The following is a 25,567-nucleotide window of genomic DNA, read 5'->3' as shown; positions in this document are numbered from 1 at the left end:
AGACAAAGGTGAAGGAAAATCAAATCATGTCAAACCCTAAAAAAACAGAGATTGTAATGCGTTAGTTATAATATCACAAACAATGTTCAAGAAATCAAGAACACGGACCATGTTTAATGCATGTGACATTAAGTGTTAGTTCCTAGAATACGAATCACAAACTCTAAAAGAAAACAATTAGTAATGTTCCAAGATTCAAAGGGGGGACTTTAATTGGCTTGTCTAATTGTAAAACGTTGTTTTTGTTTTTTCCCTTAATAGTGTCTCAGCCTGGAAAAGCAGAGAGAGAGGAAGAGACATGAGGAGATGCAAAAGAGATGGAGCCAGTGAAATGTTCTTAGCCTCTCATCTCTCAACGCTTCATTTTTGCCGTTAATTCCTCTCTCCTCTCTTTGTCCAAATTAACCGTTTCCTATTACCTAATTTGGTTCATTGACAGAGACTTATTGTTAACAAGAGATGGAAAAAACAAAAAAAAATGTCTAATAGTAAACTCACATGGTCATCAGACATTCTCCTCATCTTCTTTCTGCCTTCATCTATATGTCTATTCTCTTGTCTCTCTCTCTCTCTCTGACTAACAGAGAAAATATAATGTCCTTGAATTGTTCTCGATGGCGTCCAAGTCTTCTTGCCCGTTGCAACGGTCATCGATAAAGAAGCCATGAGTTCAGTTTAAGAAGTTGCAAACTACTTGCTCCTTGTCCGTGGTTTACTTTATGAATGAAACTATCTACACATCATGGCTTCAAGGGCTTATTTAGTAAAGCCCATTCATCTTTAATCATCATAAGCATGTAACGTTTCTTCAGCCCAATTTACTATCATTAGCCATTTGTTGATCTTGTACATGGACATCCAAATAAATACTTTGAACTTGTTCTTACTGATATTTTCTTATTCTCAAAATTTAACTAATCTGATCAAAATTTTAATGAAAAAGACTTGTTATGACACTTGACAACAGCAAAAGAAAACTTTTTGATACATTTGTGTGTAGAAATAGGTATAAGTATTTTGGATAAAAATAACAGATATCCATAGATTCAAAAATAATTTTAAACTTGAATTCGAACATATAGATGAACCTATCTTGAACTAAGAAGATCTGAATTTATTAAACTCTTAACAGAATTTTATTCTGCTCCATTTTTTTTGAATGGTATCCAAACGCACAACCCTTGTTTATGTAAACAAAAATTTACTGACATCAAAAAAAAACTTGAAACCCTAGCGAAAAGAGTGGAAAAAAAGCTATGATGAAGTTGACCGTTTTGTCAAATTAAAAGATGAGGAGTAGTAACAAGGGAAAAAAAGGCCATCTTCATTAGAGTATCAAAGGAAGAGTTCACACGCTTTTCAAAAAAATAAAATATTAAAATAATTCAATTCTGGTGAATCCGTGCCGCGTGAAATCGTCCTAGTAAACCTGATTCATCACTATTCTGCGGGTTTCACGACACGTGGCAGTCCGCGATTGGTATGATTATTAATTTTTTTTTTAGTAAAACAGAAAACAAAAAAAAAAATCAAAAATATTACCTGTGAACGTCTCTCCTCGCTAACGAGGATGCCCTAAGAGTTGTATTTGTGAATAGAAGTCAGATAAACAAAGAAAAAGGTCAGATAAATACAAAAATCAATTATAAGTAAGTTGGATATGTATGATCCGTAAATTAAGCAAATGGCGGGGTATGGATGGATGATGTCATGATAGCATTGCAATGTACACACCATCTCCTCTTTCCTTGTACCAAACGTTTATATTATACGGCACGTACACTCTTAATTTGTACAGGTATGAGTATAAAATACGGTCATTCTTCTTCTTACGTGTGTACATAGTCCAGGCATATATACAGATCAAAACGCGGCCCATTTACAACGACTGAAATATTATTTACTCTAGCAAACTTTATGATTACATCTGGTTGTTAATTCATGTCGTACGAATGGTAGAACCTTCACTGTCTTTTCTTTCTTATGGATTTAATAGAATTTAGCTGGTTTTGTATAAGTTTTTGAACTACCAAATTTACTATATGTCAGTGATCGATTACATAAGTTCAAACAAAATTGTATATATACATGTATGTGTGTTTTTCTTTTGCTATATAAATGTCGACGTCGTAACAAACTGATTGGTTTCATAACAATTTGGGACGTTGATTCTAGCAGCTGGTCCGAACTTATGTGAATAAAACATGCTATGATGGCTGTATGTGAGACCATATTCTTTCAGCCAAAAGGAAATGAACTTGATTAACCCATGTTTGCAGTTTTCCAGATCTCTCCAAACCATCCTTTTCTTGTAGATTAGTTTAATTTAGAGTAAACTCTTCCGTGATGTACGGACCAAATCAATATTAGATTTAAAACGCACAAAAGCATGAATGGGTAAAAGATCATACTCCCGATAATCAGAATATCTTGTTACTTTCATGCCACGGCTGAAATATTATTTAGTCTCTGCCTAGCAAAACTTTATAATGAATCTAGGTGTTGGTTGTTTCCAGTTTTTAAAATGGTTTTTGGTTTTTGTTTTTCAAAAACCATTTTCTTAGCCAATCAAGATTTCTACAAAATGGATTCCCTAAGGGAAACAAAAACTCTTTCTATAGCCAATCAAGATTTTAGCAAAAGATATTTCCTATAAAACTAGTTTTTTACATGCTACATTAATTTTTAAGTGAAAAATCAGAATCTATGTTTTTTCAGTTTTTGTAGAGAAGCACGTAGCTTCCTATATATTTTCTTAGCTTTTTGTTAATATAAATATAACATGTATCAACACTGACAATGTATATGTTCTAAAGTTAATGCATTCTTATTTTGTAAATATTTTGCATTATTCATAAATAAATTTATTATTTATATTCTTAGTAAAAATATGTTGTTTGTCAAAAAATAAGATAAATTTTGAAACATTTTAATTGTAAGAATATAATATTTTACATATTTTAATAATTAGATCCGCCACTGACTCGACTTCCATTTGACATAAGTTAACAGCTAGTCTATATATACGTCCCTTTAGTAAATATTTACATTATACATATCTAATATTTATATAGAGTTTTGTCGTGGATACATCTTATACGTTTTACAATAACTAAGTCTAAGAAGCAAAACGCGTACATTATACATTTTTCTCTAATTGTTATAGATGAAGCCTAGCTATATAGATTAAGATAATGCAAGTAGCAGCGTGAGGCCGTGCATGAAGTCTTTAGGGTTGTTAATAAATTATTTTTCTTGTCGTCACCTTAAGACTGTTGTTATTGTATACAATTATTCGGTGCAAACTGGCAGTTTGAATTTATCTCCTTTCCTCCATTGTCATTGTCGTTCGTTACATAATTTCTGAGCAGTTAGGATTTCTACTATCTATCGCTTTATAACTTTTATAATCTCAAATAAGACATTCGGTGATACCAATACTAACACAATAAACAAATTGCACAGCTTTTTTGATATACTTATAACCTGTGTAGACCGAAATCCAAATTCATTGCTCCCGACAAATATCCGAGTTTTAGAATTTTAAGTAAAAAAGCTGTTTGTAAGACAATAACAATTTAGTTCCTAGTAAAAATCCATGACTGATGGAAAGTTCTCTTTTACCACCATATATAAAATATTATACCATTGTCTTTGTCTTGTTATGATATTAGTTGATGAACAAATGTCAAATACCATAACTGAAAATAAATTGGACAATGATTAAACAGTACGGTGGCGTGGATTGGAGTTCAACGTATCACAGTGTACACGCATCTCTCTCTCGATTTGGATAATCCAATATATGTTTCTTATGTTTTCTTCAAGTTTTAATACAGTTTTTTTAGTTTGAAATCTGAACAGACGAATAAAAAAGTTTATTTATTTTTCTACAAACTAATATAAAATCTATATGATTTCTAAAAGAATCCAAGAGTGCAACAGCTAACCAACGACTCTACGACAACTGGAAATTTTCTCTTGCCCTTGTGACTTTGACTCTCTGTCCCTAGCTAGCATCTTCTCCTCACGTATATCCTCCATTCAAATATATCGTATACCTAACCCCAATTGGCCAATCATGAATCATATCCAACGATATTTTGTTTTTGTTTTGTTGTTTTTGTTTTGTTGTTAGTGTTACACTTAATTACCTTTGAATTGTTGTTACCTTCGGTTTCTTGGCCTATAACCCTTCTTTAAAGTCCTTGATTTTGTTTGTTCTTTTTCTTCAAAATCTCAAAATGTAAATTTAGATGCATTCACCTTTAATGAAAAAGTAAAACCTGCTCTCGCGTTAATGTAACTTCAACTTGAAATTGTAACGTAAAATATTGGAGGATTTGTTAAACAATTGTGTCATAAAATAAGTGGTAACCTTCCTTCAATGTTCTTCATCGTTTTCTTTTTAAAATCTCGAAATGTAAATTTTGGCATAAATGTAATGTAAACTCGAAATTTTAACATAAAATATTGGAGTATTTGTTAAATAATTTTGTCATTAAATAAGTGAACAACAATATAATTTTATATAAACTTTATTATTTCTGTCATTGTTGATAGTACTTCAAAAAAATTATGTCATTGTTGACCAGTAACAAAACTTCCCGAGTTTCTAACCTTTATTTTATTTTTATTGTTGAATTTGAGACAATAAATGGCAAAAGAAAGAGAAACCGATAATGAAATTAGCCCTTATTTATTCTCTTAGAATTATAATAATTTAACATAAATTTTATAATAATCTCCATGAGTAAAGTTGATAAACGTTTTTTTTAATAACCAACTAGTCAAACTAGGCCAGATTAAATTGATTAATCGTTATAAATAAGTAAAAGGAAAATTAATAAAACTAAAATATCTAAAAATCAAAAGGAAAATTTTCTTATAGTTTCTCAAATATTTTTTGGTTTCTGACTGTCGGATTTTTGGTTCTTTAGTTGTTTATTATTGGATAGTAATAAAAATGTATCAAATAAATTCTCAATGAAACTTTTTTCTTTGCAAGTATAAGAAAACTAAATAATAATTTTTAGGGTTTTATTAGAAGTTGTTTTTTTTTTGCTTAAATTTTATTAGAAATTGTTGTAAAATGATAAATGAAAAAAGAGAGAGAGAGAGAGAAAGGCGTTTGTTTTCAACTCTTCCTCAATGTATATATATACTCTGTTTTAGAAACAGAGACCCACAACGAGAGGACCAAAATGAAGACAACGAGAGCAGCTCTCTTGTGCCTCCTCACGACACTCCTAATCTCCGCCGCAGATTCCACGGTGATGCGTCTCGAGATGACACACAGGGACACTCTCTTCCCGACCTCTTTCCGTCGCATTGAAGACATTATCGGCTCGGACCAGAAACGCCACAGCCTCATTTCTCATAAACGGACAACAACAACAACAACAAACGGTGGAGCGAGGCTAACGTTGAGATCAGGTTTCGACTACGGAGCGGCGCAGTATTTCGCAGAGATCAGAGTCGGTACCCCGGCGAAGAGGTTCAGAGTGGTGGTGGACACAGGGAGCGAGCTCACGTGGGTGAACTGCAGGTTCCGTGGGAGAGGAAAAACAGAGAACCGTCGAGTGTTCAGAGCAGAGGAGTCTTCGAGTTTCAGCAAAATCGGATGCTTGACTCAGACTTGTAAAGTTGATCTCATGAATCTCTTCTCCCTCTCTAGCTGCCCTACACCTTCAACTCCATGCTCATACGATTACAGGTACTTAATTAATATTAACAATCTCTCTTGATGGTGGTGGTTGCATTATCGATATCCAACAGTAGGTAAATGTGATTAGGTAGAGTTTAATTAGGAGTTGATTAAGGATCATATACTAAAGAGGAAGTGATGCTGATGGTGGAACTTAATTTAAAAGACATTATTAGGAACACAACTTACTCTTTGAGGGATTGTGTGTGTGTGTTTGTGTTTGGAGAGAAGATATTTAGAGAAAGTTGGGTGGTCATCAATGAGACAAGGAGAGTGACCTATCTTTCTTGTGACCATTAGGTATGTAAGTAGAGGTAAGTGGTCAGCGTCCAAAACATAATGGATTGGTCTTGAACATGCCATATAAGAAGCGGGTTCAAATGGGCTAAACCAATTTTGTCCGGGACCAAAAAGTTCCGATAGACAACCATATCACAATATTATTGTCTTTTTCCTTTTCAACTATTTTCTCTCTTTCATAATTAGTGTCATTTAAAATTTTTGATTAAATCTTCTGTTTTATTCTTATTTAAAACATTGTATTTTTGAGTTTGTTAAATAATGAATTAAAATAAGGATAAAACCTGAACTTTTTTTGTTTTAATATGTACATTAAGAATATAATAAAACAAAATTTAAAGACTAAAACAACATTGAATATGAAAACCAGCATTTAGAGAACTTGTGGGTGGGGAGCCATAGATTTAGATGCAAGGAGAAGGGGGTGATGATATTAAATGTGTCTTGAGCTACAATTCATCACAAATACATAAATGTCACTTATTGCGTGACTTGTGAGTTAGGTTTGCCGTCTGAACGATACATAAATTCTACACTCTCTTTTTTTTTGTAACTAACTCGTTAATAATCAATGTTTATGCGTTCTTACTTACACTAAGTTTGATCGTGTGGAAACAGATACGTCGATGGGTCAGCAGCACAAGGCGTGTTCGGAAAGGAGACATTCACAATTCGCCTCACCAATGGTCGCGTTGCTAGACTCCCCGGTGTACTCGTAGGCTGCACTAACTCCTTCAGTGGAGATAGCTTTCGTGGAGCCGATGGAGTGCTTGGTCTAGCCTTGAGTGATTACTCTTTCACTTCAAAAGCTACTAATGTCTTTGGAGGCAAGTTTTCCTACTGCCTCGTTGACCATCTCTCCAACAAAAACGTCTCCAACTATCTCATCTTCGGCTCTGCCTCCTCCTCCTCCTCGGCCACTAAACTCAACGCCACACGAACCACTCCGCTTGATCTCAAAGTCATCCCTCCCTTCTACGCCGTCAACATCATTGGACTCTCCCTAGGAGAGACCATGCTCGACATCCCCACGCAATTATGGGACGCAACACAAGGTGGTGGGACTATCTTGGATTCAGGAACAAGCCTCACGTTTTTGGCTGACACCGCGTACAAAGCTGTGGTCTCAGGGCTTGAGCGTTACCTTGTTGGTTTGAAGAGAGTCAGACCAGAAGGTTTGCCAATAGAGTATTGTTTTGATACCACGTCAGGGTTCAACGAGAGTAAGCTACCGCAGTTGATGTTTCATTTCAAGGGTGGTGCGCGTTTTGAGCCGCATCGTAGAAGCTACCTAATAGATGCTGCGCCAGGAGTCAAGTGTTTAGGGTTTGTGTCGGCGGGAGAACCGGCGACAAATGTCATTGGGAATATAATGCAGCAGAATTATTTGTGGGAGTTTGATCTTGTGACCTCAACTTTGACTTTTGCTCCTTCTACCTGTCTTTAGCTGTCAAATTTTCTTGTGTGTTTATTACTTTTGACTTAATTGGCCGTTATTGTTTGTTGATTGTTAGTGAATATATAAACATGTTCGTTATAAAAGTTGGCAACATATGGCACTTGTTATCAGTATTAATCTAGTGCACTTCTGTTGATCATCTTATAGATTTTTACATTGCATCATCCACTGCCTTTGTAGATTCGTCATTACGGGCCTAATGAAGGGGGCAGATGAAATGGGTTTAGCTGTAATTAGATTGGGCCCATAACTCTATTAGCTAATAAGTCTTTATTTATGTGTTGACGAGTTACGAAAGTAGGAATCTCATGCATCGCTGTTTCAGTCACATGTGCTCTCTTCTTAAAGCATATTTGATCTTTTTTTTCCTTTTTTTCTGCATTCACTTATGGAACATAAAGAAAACTTGTAGATCTTACTCGGTTTTATACCAAAGTAACACATCCCTGAATTAACGTACACATCTTCCACTAAAACTTTGAAAAATCTCGATGTTCCATGATGATATTTAAACAGAGAGTGAAGGAGGAGCGTTGTTGGTACTTGACTACTTGGAAAAGAATAAAAAGAAGTTAAACTTGGAGTTGGGGAAAAACAGATTATGGGCAATGAACAATCCCATCATGGCATCCACTAAAGTGATCCAATCATTATTGGTGACAGAGAAGCATCACATGCTATATGAACATGATAATATGCTTTTTGCTTCTACGAAAATCAATCATCAAAGTTATACTACTATACTTTTTTTTTGAAAGATGATACTACTATTCTTTGAAGACAAATTTAAAAACACTAAAGATAGATATCATGAACCAAGAGGATATTCAGTTTTTGATGCAAGATAAGCTGAATTCAATAAAAACAATTTTTTTTGTAACATCAATGAAAACCAATTACTATTTCAAACTGTCACACGACACATACATGAGAAAAACCTTATACATGTGATTAGGAAAAAAAAAACTCACACAGAAGCAAAAGAAAAAAAAACAAATTTAACCAGCTGGATTATCTTACATTGCCAAATTAAAAGAACATTCAACCATTTTTTTCTACACCTACATTTGTTGTGCACAAATCATACGAAAGTTAAAAAAACACTTTCAATTAAGTAAAGAAATAGAAAATAAAAACAAAAATTAAGGATTAGTAGTGAGGAGAGTGCAAGGAATGTGACGGTAACAAGTGAGCAAGTGGTCATTGGTTAAACCAGCTGCTTGCATGAAGGAGTGAACAACAGTGGGACCCACGAACCGGAAGCCACGACGGACCATGTCTTTGCTTATGCTCTCCGACTTCGATGTCTTGACAGGAATCTTGTGGCCTAGCTTGTAGTTCGTGGAGATAGGCTTGTTGTTCACAAAACCCCAAAGGTATCTCTCTAGTGACCCGAACGTTTTCTTGACCTCTATGATCTTTGTAGCATTCTCTACAACACCTCTCACTTTACTCATCTCTATTTTGTATTCGATGCTTATTGCATTCATCTCTTTCTCGTTAAGTTTGGCAACCGCTTCTGCCTCAAACTCCATAAACGCCTTCTTAAAGTCATGGCGTTTTCTCAAGGTTGACGTCCAGTCAGAACCTACTTGTGCGCCACTGAGGGTTAGCAGCTCGAACAAAGTCCTGAAGTTAAGATAATTTGTTTATTGTCTGACCAAAATGACTTTTTTAAACATAAATAAGATATTAAAAAAAAACTCTAATCACTTTTGGCTCTTTCAAAGAATATAGGCTTAAGAAGTGTTCCTAAGATTTTAGTAGGTTACGAAATCATTTAGGAGTCTTCCTAGTTCTTAGAATACATTTTAAACCTAAAATTAGTGGTATTTTTATTCAACTATAGAATTTTGATGGTAACTATGAAAAAAACTATAAGTGATAGTAATTAAGAATTGCGAGAAAGAGGACATTATGTAACGCACTTGTCATCATGGACAGGGACTCCCCATTCTTCATCATGGTAGGCAACGTAAACAGGATCTGAGGAAATAACACAAAAAAAAAATCAGAAGATTGAAGAGAGATTAGAAAATTGCAAATTTAAAAAGAACAAGTAAAAGGAAAAAAAGGGAAGGACTATATACCAGAAGTAGGGGTAAGGAAGCTGCATCTTTGAGGATGAGGTTGAGGGTGAATAAGAGGGACAACTTTGGATGAGTTGAAATTAGTTAGGGTTGATTTGGATCTGCCATAATGAGCAATCTTCAGTCTCCTTAGGGCTTGCTGTGCAGCCACTTGCTCCCTCCTCACGGCGGCTATACTCCCAGGAGCCTCCGTTATGAGACAAGAAGGATAGCTTTCTCCTTCCTTAAAACTCTTTGATTTCTTGCGCTCCAAGCTTCCCCTCACTTTAGCTGAACCACCGTTGCTAATCACACTGTCCCTCTTGAAGGACTCAGAACAGTTCATAAGGCGATTGCAACTACTTGACTGCAACATTCGTCCTCTGGTCAAGCCCACTGTCTCCGTTCTGCTCATGTTCTTACGGTGACGGATGAAAGAAGAGAGTAGTGTTGAGATTAAATGATGGTGATGGAATAGAGAAGAGCAAGTGATTGTCTACCTATATATATATATATATATATAACAAGGGAGATATATAGAGTTGAAAAGTGACTCTAACTAAGGGTAATAATACAATAGAACCTCTATAAATTAAAACTCCATAAATTAATAATTTTTATAAATTAATAAATTTCACCGGTCCCAATTTGGACCGATTCAAAATTTGACATAAATTGATAAAATAATAAGATAATAATTTTTAAGAAAACTCTATGTGAATATATGGTCTCATTAAAATTATAAATTAATAATATATATATTTTTTTATATAAATAAGAACCTATTATTACATTGTTTGTTTTATATTCACAATGGAATTATCTTTATATTTTTTATCACTTAATATATTTTTGGATGATATTTAGTAATATTATATCGAAAACCTTATTTAAGTTTTATGAAATATATATTATATACACCATATAATATAATAACATTAATATGAATGTAAAATTTCAGAAAAATAACAATAATGTCTAAATACTAATATTATGTATTTTTCTTATCTTAAAATAAGAAATCTAAATAATTTTTTTTTGTAAATTAATATCTCTATAAATTAATAAAATTTTAAAATCTCAGCATTATTAATTTATAGAGGTTTCACTGTATGTACACATTTTACCCATTGGAACATTATTCTAAAATCAAAACCGTGTGAATTATCAAAGAATCAAATTACAAGAAGCAACAACAAAGATAGGGAATATAGAAAATAGTTAGAGGCACTGCATGTGCAGATAATTTGATGCAGTGATGCCATCAAATCACATGTGACCTACTGACCTTTAAGTCTTCCCCTAACTATTTCTGTTTACTTTTTCTTTTGGTACTTCAATAATCTTTCCTGTATTATTTTCGGCTTCCGTCCTTTATTCATGATTTTTTCTTTTTGTCACACGCTTTAAATACATATCTTTTTTTCTTTGTCAATTTGATTTTTAACTTTTTTCATAGCATATTTTGTTAAATAGTTGTTTTCTAATATAAATTTACTAAATATTTTATAAAAAAATATTGTATTCAGCGACTCTTCGAGTGTGGAATTTGAGTTAAGCAAAAAAAAAAGTGTGAAATTGTTTGTCACTGGATCCTTCTATCTGTTCATGTAATATTCTGTATTTGTTTTTGTGCATTGCAGTTTACAAAACTTAGGGCATCATTGTTACAGGGACTGACTTTGTTCCTTAACTAAGAATTTTTTGTTTTTTTTTGTTCAGTAGAAAGTAAGAACTAACCTTTAAATAAGAGTTTTTTCCCTTCTCTTTCCTCTTTGATTCCCACATTTTCTTTTATAAGGGCTTTGTTAAGGAACATCAATAATGATGGTCTAACACAACAAAAAGGGAAAAAAGAATTGGCATACTTTTTCAAAGAAGAATTGGCACATCCTTTAAAAGTGTTTACTGTATATGAAGGAGATAAGATAAGAGAGTTTAAGAGACAGACCATGTGATTCAACATATCTTCTATATATCCATTTTAAAATAGTAAACACTAACTAAATATCTTTATTATTCATCTTCTGTGCCTCGGTGTCGTTTTCCCGTTGCTCCTCAATCGTTTCTAAATCCATGAGATGTTTGCTTCCTTAGTTTTGATTCCTTCCAATCAAATACTTATAACGCGGACCGTATAAAACTTTGTTTGTCATTTTGTGAAACTTTCCTCGAACTAACACACTAGACTTTCTCAACACCTCTGCAGCTGTGCTATTTCATGTACAATAATCAAGTTAATTAGAGTAATGTGGTTACATAGCGTTGTGGCATGTTCCTCTTGTCTTTGCCTTCGCGCTTCGACGAAGTTTCAATAAAACTTATCATAATTATTTCCGCACGATCAGTATCATTGGAGAATACGTACAAATGAATATTAAACAAAAACGTACAAATGAATTAATTTGTATATACATCGAATACATTCCTTGTTTTTTCAATCATATAGCAATGAAAGATAAAATTGATAATGTTCAAAAAGAAGATATAATTGAGTTAATTAGGCCACACTGTTTCTTGGTATCCCTGTTCAAAACTACGCTAGGCACTAGTCGGACGGCGAGTCCGGGCTTAGCGAGTTACCGAAAAATCGGAGAGTACTTGGAGATTAGGCGAGGCTTAGTTTTAAATACAATTTAATATATTTATAATATGTTTAGTTAATTTTAAACATGATGACACAAGTTCTTATACATAATTATAACTTTTTAGATAATTTTTTGAAACGATTTCTTTTCAATTTATCGAACATTTAGATTTGGGCATATTTGATACGAGAAAATTCCTAATGTAGTATATATGTATTTGTTTTGGATTAGATAACTAATTGTAACTATTTAGTAATCAATAATTATACAAATCTGTCAATAATGAGTAAAAATAATCAATCGTATTTCAGCTTTAAAAAAAAAAACTTAGACGGTCAACGCGGGATTAGGCGGGAATTAAGCGGTCAACACGAGAATTAGGCGGTCAAATGTAGGTCAACGCCTGGATTCACCGATTTGATCCAACTCGCCACGGCCACCCACCGAATAGCACCCAGGCGGCCGCCTAGGCGGCTACGCGGCAACGTTTTGAACAGGGCTTGGTATTGATCTGATACTTCCCTCCCCATTAGGCATATTATTACAACTTGCTCTGCGCATCTGCTCTTGCCTCATATGGGCCTTTATATAAATAAATGAAATTGGATTTTAAAAGCCCAAATTTATGTAAAATGACTACGAAAACGAAAGACTAATGAGAAATGACAAACTGATTTTGGCAAATTCTCAACTTCTTTCAAAACTAGTGACAACAAGTAAACATTATTCATATAAATTATTTACACTTGAGGACCTTAGAGTATATTAGAGTCTGAGTAAAACTAAAAGGTCCAACCAAGATCATCCATAGGATTGAAATCGATGGACATTGCAGAAGAAAAAATAGAAGCAAAATCATGATCCAAAGTAGTAGAAGAAGGCGTATTAAACAAAATGTCCATGTTGAGATCATCGTCATCAACTCCTACTACTGCCTTTTCACTTGAAAACATCGGAGATTCCTCGTGGATTGGTGCCATTCCATCAACATCTGACCAGTTAGGAATCATATGCTCATCATCTAAAAGACTTGACATGGTATCACTGATAGGGATAATGGGTTGAGAAGGGATTGGAGTCCGGATAGGAGATTTAACTCTGTTTGGTTTAGTGGAAGTGTGAGGATTGATGTTTGTGATTGAGAAAGCAGTGGTTGATAGATCAAAAGTAGTGTTAGTCATGATCGACTTCGTCTTGCTTAACTTAGGAATATTATTGTAGGAAGAAGCAGCTGATCTTTTGTGTGAAGACATCAGATTATGAGTGGAAGGGTCTAAGCCTTGAGAAAGAAGCTTCTTCTTGATGCATGAGTTCCAGAAGTTTTTGACTTCATTGTCAGTGCGTCCAGGTAAGTGTTTAGCAATCTGAGCCCATTTGTTACCAAGAATACGATGAACATCGATGATAGTCTGCTCTTCCTCCGTGGTAAACGAACCTCTCTTTAAATCAGGCCTCAAGTAGTTTATCCATCTTAACCTGCAACTCTTCCCACATCGCTCCAATCCTATATAGATATATACATACATACAGTTACTCCCACCGATTTTTGTCATTTCACAGATATAAAATGTTTTTCACATGTTTAGATAACTTCTACCTTAACCAATTATATTTTTGTTGTTTTTATTTAAGTTAAATTTAATAATTTTAAATTATATTTGTAATAATATTTTTAAAAAAGTAAATCTCTAATATGTGTTCATTAGCAAAACGTTATACATTATAACATAGAAAATATAAATCATACATCAAACATGTGAAGAGAATCGCGAATGTAAGATTATATTTTGGTGGGGCAATCTATATGAACTTTAAAAATATAGGTAGAAAATGTTATTTACTAAAAATTAAATAACTAAAATTTGGATGTATTTAACAAATTTTAATTTTTTATGGGGCACTTGCTACCATCTTGGGCAACGTAGGTTCGCCAATTCAAAACTAGTATATTAAAAACATGAATCAATCTACTTATTGCTAAATGATTTTGTGTTGGAAACTCATGATTCCTCGTACATACACCAATTATCGTTTGATTAATGAATGAAAATGTAGTCAAAAGAGTTAGAGAGAAGATATAAAAACCGGCAAGCTTGGGAACAGAACTCCAACTGGGATGACCATGAGTGGTGATATAACGAAGAAGCTTCTCGTCTTCTTCAGGAGACCAAAGCCCTCTATTCACTTTGTGTTTCCCACAACATCGATGTCCCATTTTATCTCTTTTCATTTCCCACTCCCCTCTCATCTTCCTAACTTATATATACAACATACAAGCTAAGATTCTTGGTGTTAATAAACCGAAATGTCAATATTTAATTAATTTTCCCTCATCAGTAGTATATCCTTTCTACGGTTAATTAATCTTATATGATTAACCAAACTTGTATTGTTTCTCTTCTGCTCTGCGTGTCTTCAAATGGAAGCCTGTTTAGAGATATTAGCAGTTCACGTCACTTTCCTTGATAAAAAGAGTCATCCATATATCCTTGATATAACTTGTACTTCTGATTAATTATTGTCATACGTTGCATGGATACTGTAAATTATAAGTGTTTCTTTAATAATGGTTTAATACTATATATAGGACACGCCCTAATGAGTATATTATACGGAGTTAATAGTAGACTTCAAAATGTATTGGTAAGAAGAATACTAGAATAAAACACATGATATTAACATCTGATAATTATTACGCTATGTTGTATATAACCATTGGGTTTTAGACCTTTCATATTTGACTAATTGTATGCATCACCACGCACCTTTGGACACTAAAAGTTAATGCGCATCGACGTGAAGAATCCAAATTATCGCTTGTCATACTTTAGAGTTATCCATTCACTTCAGTATATATAGGCCGTATTGAAAATGCGTTAACTTTGGTAGTCTGAAAATTGGAATGATGAAGAGTATTGCTGTTGTTCAAAAAAAAAAAAAAGAGTATTGCTATCAGTAAATAAGTTTCATTTACTTAACATATTAGTTTCAAATTGGAGGTAAAGTAGGGAACACGATTGCAAAATATTCCGACCTAATCGCAACTACTAGGAAATTGGAGAATTGAAAATATCAATCGCTGGATATCCTAAAGAACATTTCCGCTTAAGTAAGCAACGCAAGGGTCAAGCTTAATATGGATCTACAATGCAATCGTTAGTTTGAATCCGTCAAGTTAAATGTAATAATAGACTCTAATGGGTGGGGAGAAAGCGGTTAATTAACATAATAATATAAATCCGTCGCTGTTAATTACCATATCATGTAAAAATCCTCGTTTGAATGAAGCTACATAATTTAACTATACATTTATAAAATCTTTGTCTTAACGTACTATTGTCTTTCTTTTGATGAAATAGTTTGTTCTTTATTGGTAAACCCTAACCGTGGGTAAGCTGATGGAATAGACCAGTTGGTAATTTTCTATTAAAAATTAAAGGAAGTATAGGCCATTGTTAGGACATTCTGGTATTAATTTGGTAACACAAGTCATCGGTCCTAATAAATAAACTGGGTAATCATGATTCATGAGTCTGCTTTAACAAAACACGTACGTGATTTTGATTGTCGGAGTAGTAACTAAGAAGCTCTCTCTATCCATACGTATCTCCTTTCTGGAAGTTAATTTGTGTTTCCTGGTTTAAGCTTTTTCTTAGTTAATTTGTACCAGATGTTTAGTTGGACGTACAAGTTTATTAACATGAAACATACCGTCAACAGTTTTATAAGAAAAAAAAACCATACCGTCAACAGTTCTTGAGGTTTGTTTTGTGCTGAGTAGTTTTCTTCGCAAACTATATTGAGAATCATTTTAGAACATATATCCATTGCAAGTATATAAGAAAAAGATATCAAGAGTAATTTAAAAAAAAATAGAAAAGGAAGTGAGAAAGTAAGAAGAAATTCTCAAATAGAAACTTTGAGAACTCCTGAAAAATTCAAATGCCATTTGTTTCTCATTTATTAGTTTATTTTTAACCTAAGATTCAATTAACAAAATGATCTTCTAAAATTATTATTTTTCTAAACTAGATATTCATTAGTTTTTATCAAAGAGGTTACTCTTAGAAAAACGGGACGAACGATTTGCGATAAAACGTGACATATATGTAAGTGACTAAAAAAAGAGAAGAATCAACATATAATAAAAGAGATTGGAAAGCTGGTGAAGTGTAAGAGAAAACAAATACTAACACATATACTCCACCGTTAAATCTTATCTTTAAGTAAGTTATGTTAAACATCCCTCTTGTTGACCGTTTCAGATCCACAAGACTTCCACAGACTTTGAGAGTTCAGACTACGACATAAACCTCGCCTTAACCAGGCTCATATTTGTCACAAAACACTCATATATATTATTGACCCTATTATGGTGGGATCTGATAGGCCCATCTCACCTTACCGCTTCAAAATTCAATAAATGGGCTTTTAGTATAATAGTATTTCGATCAACATTTCAGCGACTGGATATTGGCAAGAAAAACATCAGAACTATGAGGGGGTGGATTAAGATTAAGTTATGAAAATGTAAGTATTGTTGGTGATAATGACTACAACCGTGACTAGAACGAAAAGAAGTCTTTTTAATATTTCAGTTTGCAAGTAAACACACAAGAATTGATAAATTAATCAGGCAGCCTACTTCACCATCTATTGCACATCATCACATTTATTAGAGTGGATAACGAAGATCTACTTCATGTTTGGCAGAAGTTATTACATGCAAGTTTGCGCATTTATACACCAAGTGCGCATCAAAGCTAGAGTAACAAATAGCTAGACCTATATATAGTATTCTTTAACCGAGGCAAACCGTATGGTTCTTGGTGATGGAACTCCGAGAATCTTGGAGGGAGAAGTTGGAATTGATGTCAGGGAGATGCATTGCAGAGTCCATAGAGGAAGAAGAAGGAAACTGATCCTCGAACCATTGGATTGTGAGGGGTGATGTGTTGTTGCAAATAGTGTTTGGGGCGAAAAAGAGAGTAGAGTAGTCTTTGGTAAGGCTTGCTTCTTGTGTTTCACATGCTTTCACTAGCATGCTCTCCATGTATTTCCCTTGTGCTTCTATCCTTTGATTCACCTGTCTTTCTACCTCTACCTCTTCCTCTATTCTTCTTTGCACTTCAGTTTGCATCCTTCATCACCAATCATAATTATAATAAGATTTTAGGTCTATATATATTTGAATCAATTTTCGGATCGGGATTGGAAAGCACATACTCGTTCATATTGTGACCAATGACGTGTGGAGTAGTGAAGACAACATTCCTCTGAAGATCCAACATGGAAACTGCATGTATGATCAATCGATGTAGATTATATACGGCATTCATGGTGCAGTCATAAACAATACAAATTAAACAAGAAGGCTAATGAATAGTACGCACCTCTATTAGTATCCCTAATATTTATGGAGTGACCCTGACTATGGTCCTTGTGAGGTTGCTTTCCAAGTCTGAACTTCTGAACACATATATACATATTAATTTATATTAACCAGTACTATATATTTTGATCTTACACTATGGCAAAACTAACAAAAAAAATTGTAAAGAAGAGGAAACTATAGAAGAATAAAGTAGGAATGGTCAATGGTGTATAGAGTAGGAAGCAATATTATGGTAGAGAGACCTGGAGATGGCTCTTGAGATGGTAAAGTGTAAGACCTTTCACGCCCATCACTCTCATTATCGTCTTCGGCGTAGCCTCTGTTGATATATATCACAGTTATCGCCCCATACTATATATATACAAATGAATCAATATAAGATAAGATGATGATGAAAACGCACTGTCAGGGCCTCCAAGGTGAGTAACGGCGTCAACGAAGCGTTCATGAAGCTCAGCGGTCCAGCGAAGGCGAGGCTTAGGATCGGTGGTGAGGACTAAACCTGATGGGGACTCAGATCTCCTCTCATCCCTTGATTGCATCATGATTTAACCAATAAGCAATATTCAGGACAAGCGAATATTAGTATTTATGAAAGATATGGGATAGGAAAAAAGAACACACGACGTCTTTGCAAATTACAGTATAAACTTTGATTCTGGACTGGCACTAACACATAAAACTTTTTGATATTAAAAAAAATAAATAAAAGCAGACAAGCATATATCTATAGACTATATTATGCAATAGGGTTCTAGGCTTTCAAGTTGTAACCCATGCAGAGGATTTTACATCCACACATGTCTAAAAACACCATTAGGTACAAATTCGCATGTCAAAGTCCTCCTGATTTGATGTATTGACGCATGTGGCCTTATACATTTCCATACAATAAGAAATTGTTTTTTTCTTCAAAAAATAGCTTCCATGAAGATAGATGCATGCACATGCATTGTGGGAATAAGGAACATAAGCATCTTATTTGTTTTTGTTAATTGTATGATATCGATGAAAAGATTCGTGTGCGTTGTGTACTTTAGATAAAGATACAAGTGGAACAAAGCTGATGTTTAACTGCTAGCTCATCAATTAAGTATGTATATGTAGATATACGTAGCAAATAAGAATCATGCAGCTTTGGAAAAAAAGAAAAAAGAAGAAGAAGAAAGTATTTATTTTAGTTTGCTTAGTTTTCAAGCAGACTTTGTTTCATGGATTCCTCTATAAGATGAATCTATTCTCTTTCATATCACACCCACAAAAGTCATGAATCAACACAAGCCAGCCAAAACGTAAGACTTTCTCCGCATTCAGCATACAAACATTGGGCCCAATAAGAAAGCTGATGAGACCCACTACTGAATCTCAATCGAATAGATCTAAGGCCTAACGAACTTAGGCCCATATTATCTACGGCAGATTTCTCTTCATTTTCTTCCGTCTTTGGTGTGTTCCTACTTACTTCCAAACATGACATTTACAATGCATAGATTTGTCATTTCTCCTGCACACTACTACTTTCTCTTGCATATTATATTCATCAATCATTGGTATAACTTAGCAATACATTATACACAGGGGCGAAGCTAGGAATTATTTTTAGTGGGTGCATTAGTTAAAAGAAAAATAAATGGTATAGTAGGTGTCGAACCTTGGATATCTATGGGTGCACATGAAGACTTTAACCATTTTAGCCAGCTAGAACTATAACTTTTACATACAAAATTTGTTAATATTGATAAAATTATGGGTGCACATGCACCCCCAACTCCTTTACTAGCTTCGCCACTGATTATACATCAGACAGAGAGTTTTTCTTCTAGAACCAGCTGAGTTAACCATCAAAACATAGACATCGTACCGGTTGTAAAAATACCCAGATACAAATTGCCCGGTTCATTTTATAATACCGAGATATCCGTTTGATAAACCGGTTCTTTTCTTGCATAATAAAACCGAATTTCATCAGAGTCGAAGAGGGAACAGAGAAAGCTTAAGCAGAGAGAGACTCGAAGAGTCTTCTTGACTCACTCCTCTTCTTTCTCACCATTGGCTCTGTCATAGATAGAGACTGATACATCAACATCAACATTAACAACAACAAAGTTCACTTTCTTTGCCGGTTACTTTGGTTAGGGTTTTATCGCCTGCTTATTCTTCTTCCTCGCACAATGGTACGACTCTTCTTGTACATACGGTGTCTTTGCTTTTCACCTTTTTGATAATTCACTCCAAAAATCGAATGGAAAACTCTTAGTTTTGTAATCATCTTTGTCGATATGATTCCTCTTCTTTTGTGGCAGCATAAGTTGAGAAAACCAACCGGGACAAGCTTCAACAGTTCGTGGCTATTACAGGAGCTAGGTAAACTCGATCTGTCTCTCGCTTATTCCCTAGTTTAATGATGTTCTTTTTAATAAGAACAGAACAGTAACTAATTTACAGCATTCTTGAATTTGTTTATATATTTCTCAAAATGTTGTTTTTTGTGCAGTGAGAAGAGTGCTCTTCAGGCTCTAAAAGCCAGCGACTGGCAGAGCGAAGCAGCTTTTGATGTGTTTTACAGCCAGCCCCAGCCAAAAAGCAATGGTGATCTGAGACGCTTGGAAGAGCTCTTCAATAGATACAAAGGCAAATGCTATTTTTTCTTTCTCTTGCTTTTGATCAAAACCTAAGTTTAAAATATCATTATAGGTTTTAGTAATTTTGTATTATATTCTGCAGATCCATATTCGGATATGATTCTAGCGGAAGGTGTCTCGGTTCTCTTTAGTGATCTTCAGGTATTTGAATTTCTTGAATAATGCTAAGAGTGATGTGGTTTAATCTTGCAAAGTACTTACTAACAGTTTGTCTTTAATTTTTTTTTCTCTAGGTGGAGCCCCAAGACATTGTCACGGTATTGTTTATTCTTAAACCCTTTTGCTACAACTTGCTTTGTGTTGCATATATGTTTTATTGCTTTTAGTTAAATGGGCACTTTACTCTGATTTTTCAGTTGGTTCTTTCGTGGCATACGAATGCTGCCACAGCGTGTGAATTTTCCAGGGATGAGTTTTTTGGTGGATTACAGGTATTAGGGTGAGTGGTCTCTCGTCTTGATGCTGTTTCATTTCTGTAACGTTGTGACAGGAGTATTTGGTTGCGGGGTTTTACTTAGGCCTTTATTTTCTGATGGCAGCGTAGATTCCATTGGGAAGTTGCAGGGAAAGCTGGCATTTATGCGTTCTGAGCTTAAAGATGAACGTAAGAAGCTAATAAAAAATAGTCATTCTTTATCTCATGTTGGCCTGACATATTTGTAATGTGCTTCTTGTTCAGAAAAGTTCTATGACATATACAACTTTGCTTTTGGGTGGGCGAAAGAGAAGGTAAAAGAAAAAAAAAGCTTGATCTGAAGTAGTTGCCATCAGGATATACTTTTTATCTGTGGTAGTAATAATCAGACAACTGTTAAAAAAATTTCAGGGGCAGAAGTCTCTTGCTTTAGATACAGCTATTGGGATGTGGCAGTTGCTCTTTGCAGAAAGAGACTGGCCTTTGGTGAACCACTGGTGTGATTTCTTGCAGGTAAACAAACGGTCCTCAATTTTAATACATCATCATGGCCTGGTCTAATACAGTTTTGTTTCTCCAAAATCAGGATTGGCATAACAAGGCCATATCTAAGGACACATGGGCACAGCTCCTGGAATTTGAAAGGGTAAGAAAGTGTCATTGAGCTTTACACATTGTTTTGCAACTCTAGCTTAGTGTTGGTATATGGATTGAGACAGTAGTTTCTGATGCAGACGGTGGACCCTGTATTGTCTAATTACGATGCAGAAGGAGCATGGCCTTACCTCATCGATGAGTTTCACAAAAAAAAAAAAGGAGCATGGCCTTACCTCATCGATGAGTTCGTTGAGTATTTGTGACAAGAGTGTTGTTGAGAAGTAGTAACCTGCCATCTGGGAGAAGTAATCAAGCTTTCTTTTACAATATCTAATTATTCTTTTTTGTAGACTTTTGTATTTCTTGTCAGAATCTTCATGTTTGATGATGTTTCAACTTTCAGACTGATCCAGTTTTTAACGTAACGAAGAAACCAACAGCCTCTCCTCTGTTATTACCATTTTCCAATAGTGTCTCTCACAACACTAAAGGTCTTGATATAACTAGAAGCGATTCTGATGATGATGTAGCAAAAAGTTCTATAGTACTTAACCGCTGATAATTTTTGTGTCAAATTCTGTTAATAGATATAGGAGACGTGATGAGAAAGTTAGGGCAGTTTCTTTTACAAGTAGCTTTTATTGATATAATAAGTCTCTGACTTGGAGGTAGTGAATAAAAGTCAAACTGTAGAATAGGTAGATTTACAGCAAAAGAAAGTAAAAAAAAAACTCATATGAGAGTATACATTTGTTCGCCTCATCAGAAGAGTGAGCTTCTTCTAAACGGTGACTGCGATTGCTTCATCGAGAGCGATCACACCGGGAAGTACTTTACCTTCCAAGAGCTCCAAGCTAGCTCCACCACCAGTTGAGATATGACTCATGACTCCCGCAACTCCCACTTTCTCCACTGCAGCCACTGAGTCTCCTCCTCCTATTATAGTCGTCACTCCTTTCTCACTTAGCTCTGCTAGTTTATTCGCAATGGCCTGCAAAAAAAAAAAACCATAATCACCAAATTTATCATGTTCATCTATATATATATATATATATATTTATTTATTTTGAATGAATATTAAATTTTTTCGAATAAAAAACATTTTTACAACGAATATGTTCTTTATCTAAAAACATTTAGCCATATGTTTTTTTCTTACCTCAGTTCCAGCAGCAAACTTCTCCATCTCGAAAACTCCCATAGGTCCATTCCAAATGACTGTCTGTGTTGTGTCCAAAGCTTCGTTGAATGTTTTAATCGAGTCTGGACCAATGTCCAACCCCATCCATCCATCCTCAATGCCTGATGCAGACACAACCTACAAACATCCATCCACATTACATACTTTACTCAAAAAAAAAAGTTCTAGCAACTTGTGTTCTCTCATCTCTCGTTTAAGATTTTTTACCTTACTGTTGGCATCAGGAGCGAACTTGTCAGCAACCACAACATCAGTTGGCAACAAAAGAGAGACACCTTTGGCCTTAGCTTTGGCAAGGAGTGATGTAGCCAACTCAAGCTTGTCTTCTTCAACTAGAGACGAGCCAACAGAGAGACCCTGCGCCTTGTAGAACGTAAAGATCATTCCACCACCAAGAAGAAGGATATCACACTTCTCAAGAAGCGATTCAATCACTCCAATCTTGGAGGAGACCTTGGAACCACCAACGATAGCTGCAAATGGTCTCTTTGGGCTTGAAACAGCCCCCACAAGGTAATCAAGCTCCTGCAAAAATGTAGAGAGAGAGTAAGCAAATGTAGCAACAGTGCCTTTAATGCAGAATCAACAAACCTTTTGGAGAAGGAAACCAGCAACAGAAGGCTTCAAGAACTTGGTGACTCCCTCAGTTGAAGCATGAGCTCTGTGAGCAGTTCCAAAAGCATCATTGACGTAGAGGTCAGCTAGTGAAGCAAGCTTCTTAGCGAACTCTGGATCGTTCTTCTCTTCTTCCTTGTAGAACCTGACGTTCTCAAGAAGCAATACTCCACCATCGGGTAGAGAAGCCACAAGGCTCTCAACCTCAGGACCGATACAGTCGTCAGCTTTCTTGACCTGCAAGAAAACTAACAGTCAGAAAGCTCTAAAGCAATAGGTTGGCCATAAAGCATTGACCTTTACCTCAATACCAAGAAGCTCAGATAGCCTAGGGACAAGAGGAGCCAAACTGAACTTCGGTGTGACTCCCTTTGGCCTTCCCTGAAAAAAGATTGAAATGTTCAAAACTTTATTTCAGACAATGGAGAAACTTTCAAACATGTTTTGGAGTGTGTCTGAATAATCAAGGCCTGCAGTTTGGGTATTTTCGATTTTGGTTTAATCGGCTCAGCCATAATTTCACCTAAGTGAACCAAATAAATCGGTTCGGTTTAGTTTCTAGTCTTTTTTTTTGTTTTTGTTTTTTTGAAACACTACCAAAATTTTTGGTATTCGGTTCGGTTTAGTTTCTAGTCTTGTTTATGAAATTACCAACATTTTTGTTTCGGTTTAGTATTCGGTATAATTTTCTTAAAAATGGAATACTTTTGATTAAATTCCGTCGGTTAGGTTTATTCGGTTCAGATATTTTGTAATTCTGATTATTATTATTATTATTAATTTAAATCGAACCAAACCAAAAAATCAATCGTTTTCCAAAACCTACCAAGCTTAACCGAAATTTTAAAACTGTACCGAACCGAATACCAAAAATTGTGGTTCGGTTCCACTGGTTCGGACAATTACCAGATGAGTGGAGAGGATGACTTTGGCACCATTGTCGATCAAGTACTTGATCGTCGGAATAGCGGCACGGATCCTAGTATCGTCAGTGATCGTCTGACTGTCATCGAGAGGTACATTGAGATCAGCTCTCACGAAAACCTTCTTCCCTTTCAGATCAGCAGAGGAGAGATCACCGACGCTCTTCTTCGCCATGGAGACAACTCCTCTGGTCCCTTTCCCGCGGAAAGAGTGAACCTTCGAGGCGACATGGACGGCGAAACGTGAGTCGAGGACGGCGGAGAAGCCGAGAGGAGGACGGGTGGAGATGGATTTGGAGGGGATGGGGGAAAGGGAGGCGCGCGCGCGAGTTGCGGCGGAGGAAGAAGAGGCTCCTCCGGTGGTTGACTTGAGGAGTGAGAAAGCTGGACTTGCGGCGACGGATGCCATGTGGGGGTTGGGAGAAGAGGGAGAGGATCAGGAGAGATTGAGAAGGAGAGGAGAGAGTGTGACTAGCAATCTTCTTCTTTATCCCATTTGAGATTTTTAAAATATTTTTTTATTTTATTTTTTCTTATCGTTGATGATTGGTTCAGAGAAGCCTTTGAGAATCCATCACGATCATTTGTACTGTGTCCACAGAAACAGAACCTTTACAACAAACTTACATGTGTCAGAAACACAAATGCTCTTAATGTTTATTGGTCGGTAGATTAAAAAAAAAAAGTGTGGGAGTCCTCTTTTCTTCTTTATAACACGAGAGAGTTGCTCCACAGCTCCCTTGCGCAAATGGCTAGGTTTTCTAAGCGATGACAGGCGTAATGTTACTCTTATTTCGCCATCGACCATCTCCATGTTTAATACCATGAAAGAGTGATCTAAAACTCCCACTTCTCACCAAGACTATCCAGAGAGATGTGCGTTTGACCAGGCCTGGTGCAAGCCCCTTAACTCTTATCTCGTAGTAAGTTCCCCACTCCAATGCCAAGTTTCTTGTACTGGCATCTCCACTGCAGCCTGTTTTTCAAGTTTCAGAATCACATTTTTGCTACTATACCATAGTTTGATTTCCTAACCAGTTTAACTAGCAGACTAATTAATCACCCTGGCTGCTAGCAGATACATGTAGTTTGGGGTATAAGTAATCAAATATACTCTGTTTCTTCATTTCGTAATCAGTGCATCCCTTTATTATTGTGAAGTGATATACTTCAATCTACAGAAGCATTCCGACGTCTTTGATCTTCAGAATCTTATAATACCATTTCTTGCATGTCCCCAACATAATACTATTAATACATTAACCCAAACATACTAGTTTGAGATCTGGAACCCAAAATGTTCATTGGTCGGTAGATCAAAAAGGTTTGGCCCTAGGCCTCTTTTCTTCTCCACAACTCGAAGTTGTTGCTTTACAGCTTCTTTGGGCAAAGTACGAGTTTTGCAAAGCCACTGTCCATTATCTATCACCATTGTCAGTCCATTTCACATATTTCCTTGGTTAACCAAATGTTTGATCATCCGAGAGAAGGGAGCAAAGTTTTTAGCTAACAAGTCATCAAAAGAAGGGAGCGTTTAATGTTCGAAGCAATATGTGGATCAAATTTTAAAAATCTTTTTTAAATCCTATTGTCACGGTTTTGATTACTTGTTGGCTACGAGATTGTGGAAAGTAATTGAAACACTAGACTTCCAAA

At 35.3% G+C, this 25,567-nt stretch overlaps 5 protein-coding genes and 1 pseudogene across 5 annotated transcripts; 2 read left to right on the top strand and 4 right to left on the bottom strand.

The window, feature by feature from the left end:
• Positions 1-5,124: 5,124 nt before the first annotated feature.
• LOC108805928 (aspartic proteinase NANA, chloroplast) lies at positions 5,125-7,579 on the top strand. The gene is made up of 2 exons (XM_018577920.2): positions 5,125-5,716; positions 6,626-7,579. The coding sequence occupies exons 1-2, from the start codon at positions 5,205-5,207 to the stop codon at positions 7,452-7,454; spliced, it is 1,341 nt and encodes a 446-aa protein (XP_018433422.1). The 5' UTR covers positions 5,125-5,204; the 3' UTR covers positions 7,455-7,579.
• A 737-nt stretch (positions 7,580-8,316) lies between these two features.
• LOC108806722 (uncharacterized) lies at positions 8,317-10,032 on the bottom strand. Its single transcript, XM_018578906.2, has 3 exons — positions 9,557-10,032; positions 9,395-9,452; positions 8,317-9,095 (listed from the first exon to the last, which is right to left on the bottom strand). Exons 1-3 carry the CDS (start codon positions 9,948-9,950, stop codon positions 8,609-8,611), a joined length of 939 nt encoding a protein of 312 aa, XP_018434408.1. The 5' UTR covers positions 9,951-10,032; the 3' UTR covers positions 8,317-8,608.
• Positions 10,033-12,837: 2,805 nt separating this feature from the next.
• Positions 12,838-14,419, bottom strand: LOC130495893 (transcription repressor MYB6-like). Its single transcript, XM_056987478.1, has 2 exons — positions 14,209-14,419; positions 12,838-13,627 (listed from the first exon to the last, which is right to left on the bottom strand). The coding sequence occupies exons 1-2, from the start codon at positions 14,369-14,371 to the stop codon at positions 12,906-12,908; spliced, it is 885 nt and encodes a 294-aa protein (XP_056843458.1). The 5' UTR covers positions 14,372-14,419; the 3' UTR covers positions 12,838-12,905.
• Positions 14,420-16,777: 2,358 nt separating this feature from the next.
• Positions 16,778-18,398, bottom strand: LOC130496995 (myb family transcription factor PHL12-like). Its single transcript, XM_056989775.1, has 5 exons — positions 17,922-18,398; positions 17,761-17,837; positions 17,517-17,592; positions 17,350-17,419; positions 16,778-17,264 (listed from the first exon to the last, which is right to left on the bottom strand). The coding sequence occupies exons 1-5, from the start codon at positions 18,061-18,063 to the stop codon at positions 16,925-16,927; spliced, it is 705 nt and encodes a 234-aa protein (XP_056845755.1). The 5' UTR covers positions 18,064-18,398; the 3' UTR covers positions 16,778-16,924.
• A 1,015-nt stretch (positions 18,399-19,413) lies between these two features.
• LOC108807586 (uncharacterized) lies at positions 19,414-21,457 on the top strand (annotated as a pseudogene).
• Positions 21,458-21,791: 334 nt separating this feature from the next.
• Positions 21,792-24,404, bottom strand: LOC130494487 (phosphoglycerate kinase 1, chloroplastic-like). The gene is made up of 6 exons (XM_018585082.2): positions 23,895-24,404; positions 23,292-23,369; positions 22,965-23,225; positions 22,581-22,898; positions 22,332-22,490; positions 21,792-22,163 (listed from the first exon to the last, which is right to left on the bottom strand). The coding sequence occupies exons 1-6, from the start codon at positions 24,318-24,320 to the stop codon at positions 21,954-21,956; spliced, it is 1,452 nt and encodes a 483-aa protein (XP_018440584.1). The 5' UTR covers positions 24,321-24,404; the 3' UTR covers positions 21,792-21,953.
• Between the last annotated feature and the right edge of the window lie 1,163 nt (positions 24,405-25,567).

The sequence above is a fragment of the Raphanus sativus genome, chromosome 6 (assembly GCF_000801105.2).
Source record: "Raphanus sativus cultivar WK10039 chromosome 6, ASM80110v3, whole genome shotgun sequence".
Taxonomy (NCBI): domain Eukaryota; kingdom Viridiplantae; phylum Streptophyta; class Magnoliopsida; order Brassicales; family Brassicaceae; genus Raphanus; species Raphanus sativus.
This window is presented reverse-complemented; position numbering and strand designations above follow the sequence as displayed.

What these genes read in the sequence shown, in the direction of transcription:
- LOC130496995 (XM_056989775.1), bottom strand. Translation starts at nt 18,063, where the DNA reads ATGATGCAATCAAGGGATGAGAGGAGATCTGAGTCCCCATCAGGTTTA. An exon ending in ATCTCAAGAGCCATCTCCAG is followed by an intron (nt 17,593 to 17,760) that starts GTCTCTCTACCA and finishes ATATGTGTTCAG; the next exon opens with AAGTTCAGACTTGGAAAGCA. An exon ending in TATTAGGGATACTAATAGAG is followed by an intron (nt 17,420 to 17,516) that starts GTGCGTACTATT and finishes TCATACATGCAG; the next exon opens with TTTCCATGTTGGATCTTCAG.
- LOC130494487 (XM_018585082.2), bottom strand. Translation starts at nt 24,320, where the DNA reads ATGGCATCCGTCGCCGCAAGTCCAGCTTTCTCACTCCTCAAGTCAACC. An exon ending in CTCCTGATGCCAACAGTAAG is followed by an intron (nt 22,491 to 22,580) that starts GTAAAAAATCTT and finishes GGATGTTTGTAG; the next exon opens with GTTGTGTCTGCATCAGGCAT. An exon ending in AGTTTGCTGCTGGAACTGAG is followed by an intron (nt 22,164 to 22,331) that starts GTAAGAAAAAAA and finishes TTTTTTTTGCAG; the next exon opens with GCCATTGCGAATAAACTAGC.
- LOC130495893 (XM_056987478.1), bottom strand. Translation starts at nt 14,371, where the DNA reads ATGAGAGGGGAGTGGGAAATGAAAAGAGATAAAATGGGACATCGATGT. An exon ending in TTCTGTTCCCAAGCTTGCCG is followed by an intron (nt 13,628 to 14,208) that starts GTTTTTATATCT and finishes ATATCTATATAG; the next exon opens with GATTGGAGCGATGTGGGAAG.
- LOC108806722 (XM_018578906.2), bottom strand. Translation starts at nt 9,950, where the DNA reads ATGAGCAGAACGGAGACAGTGGGCTTGACCAGAGGACGAATGTTGCAG. An exon ending in CTTCCTTACCCCTACTTCTG is followed by an intron (nt 9,453 to 9,556) that starts GTATATAGTCCT and finishes TTATTTCCTCAG; the next exon opens with ATCCTGTTTACGTTGCCTAC. An exon ending in GTCCCTGTCCATGATGACAA is followed by an intron (nt 9,096 to 9,394) that starts GTGCGTTACATA and finishes TCTTAACTTCAG; the next exon opens with GACTTTGTTCGAGCTGCTAA.
- LOC108805928 (XM_018577920.2), top strand. Translation starts at nt 5,205, where the DNA reads ATGAAGACAACGAGAGCAGCTCTCTTGTGCCTCCTCACGACACTCCTA. An exon ending in CCATGCTCATACGATTACAG is followed by an intron (nt 5,717 to 6,625) that starts GTACTTAATTAA and finishes GTGTGGAAACAG; the next exon opens with ATACGTCGATGGGTCAGCAG.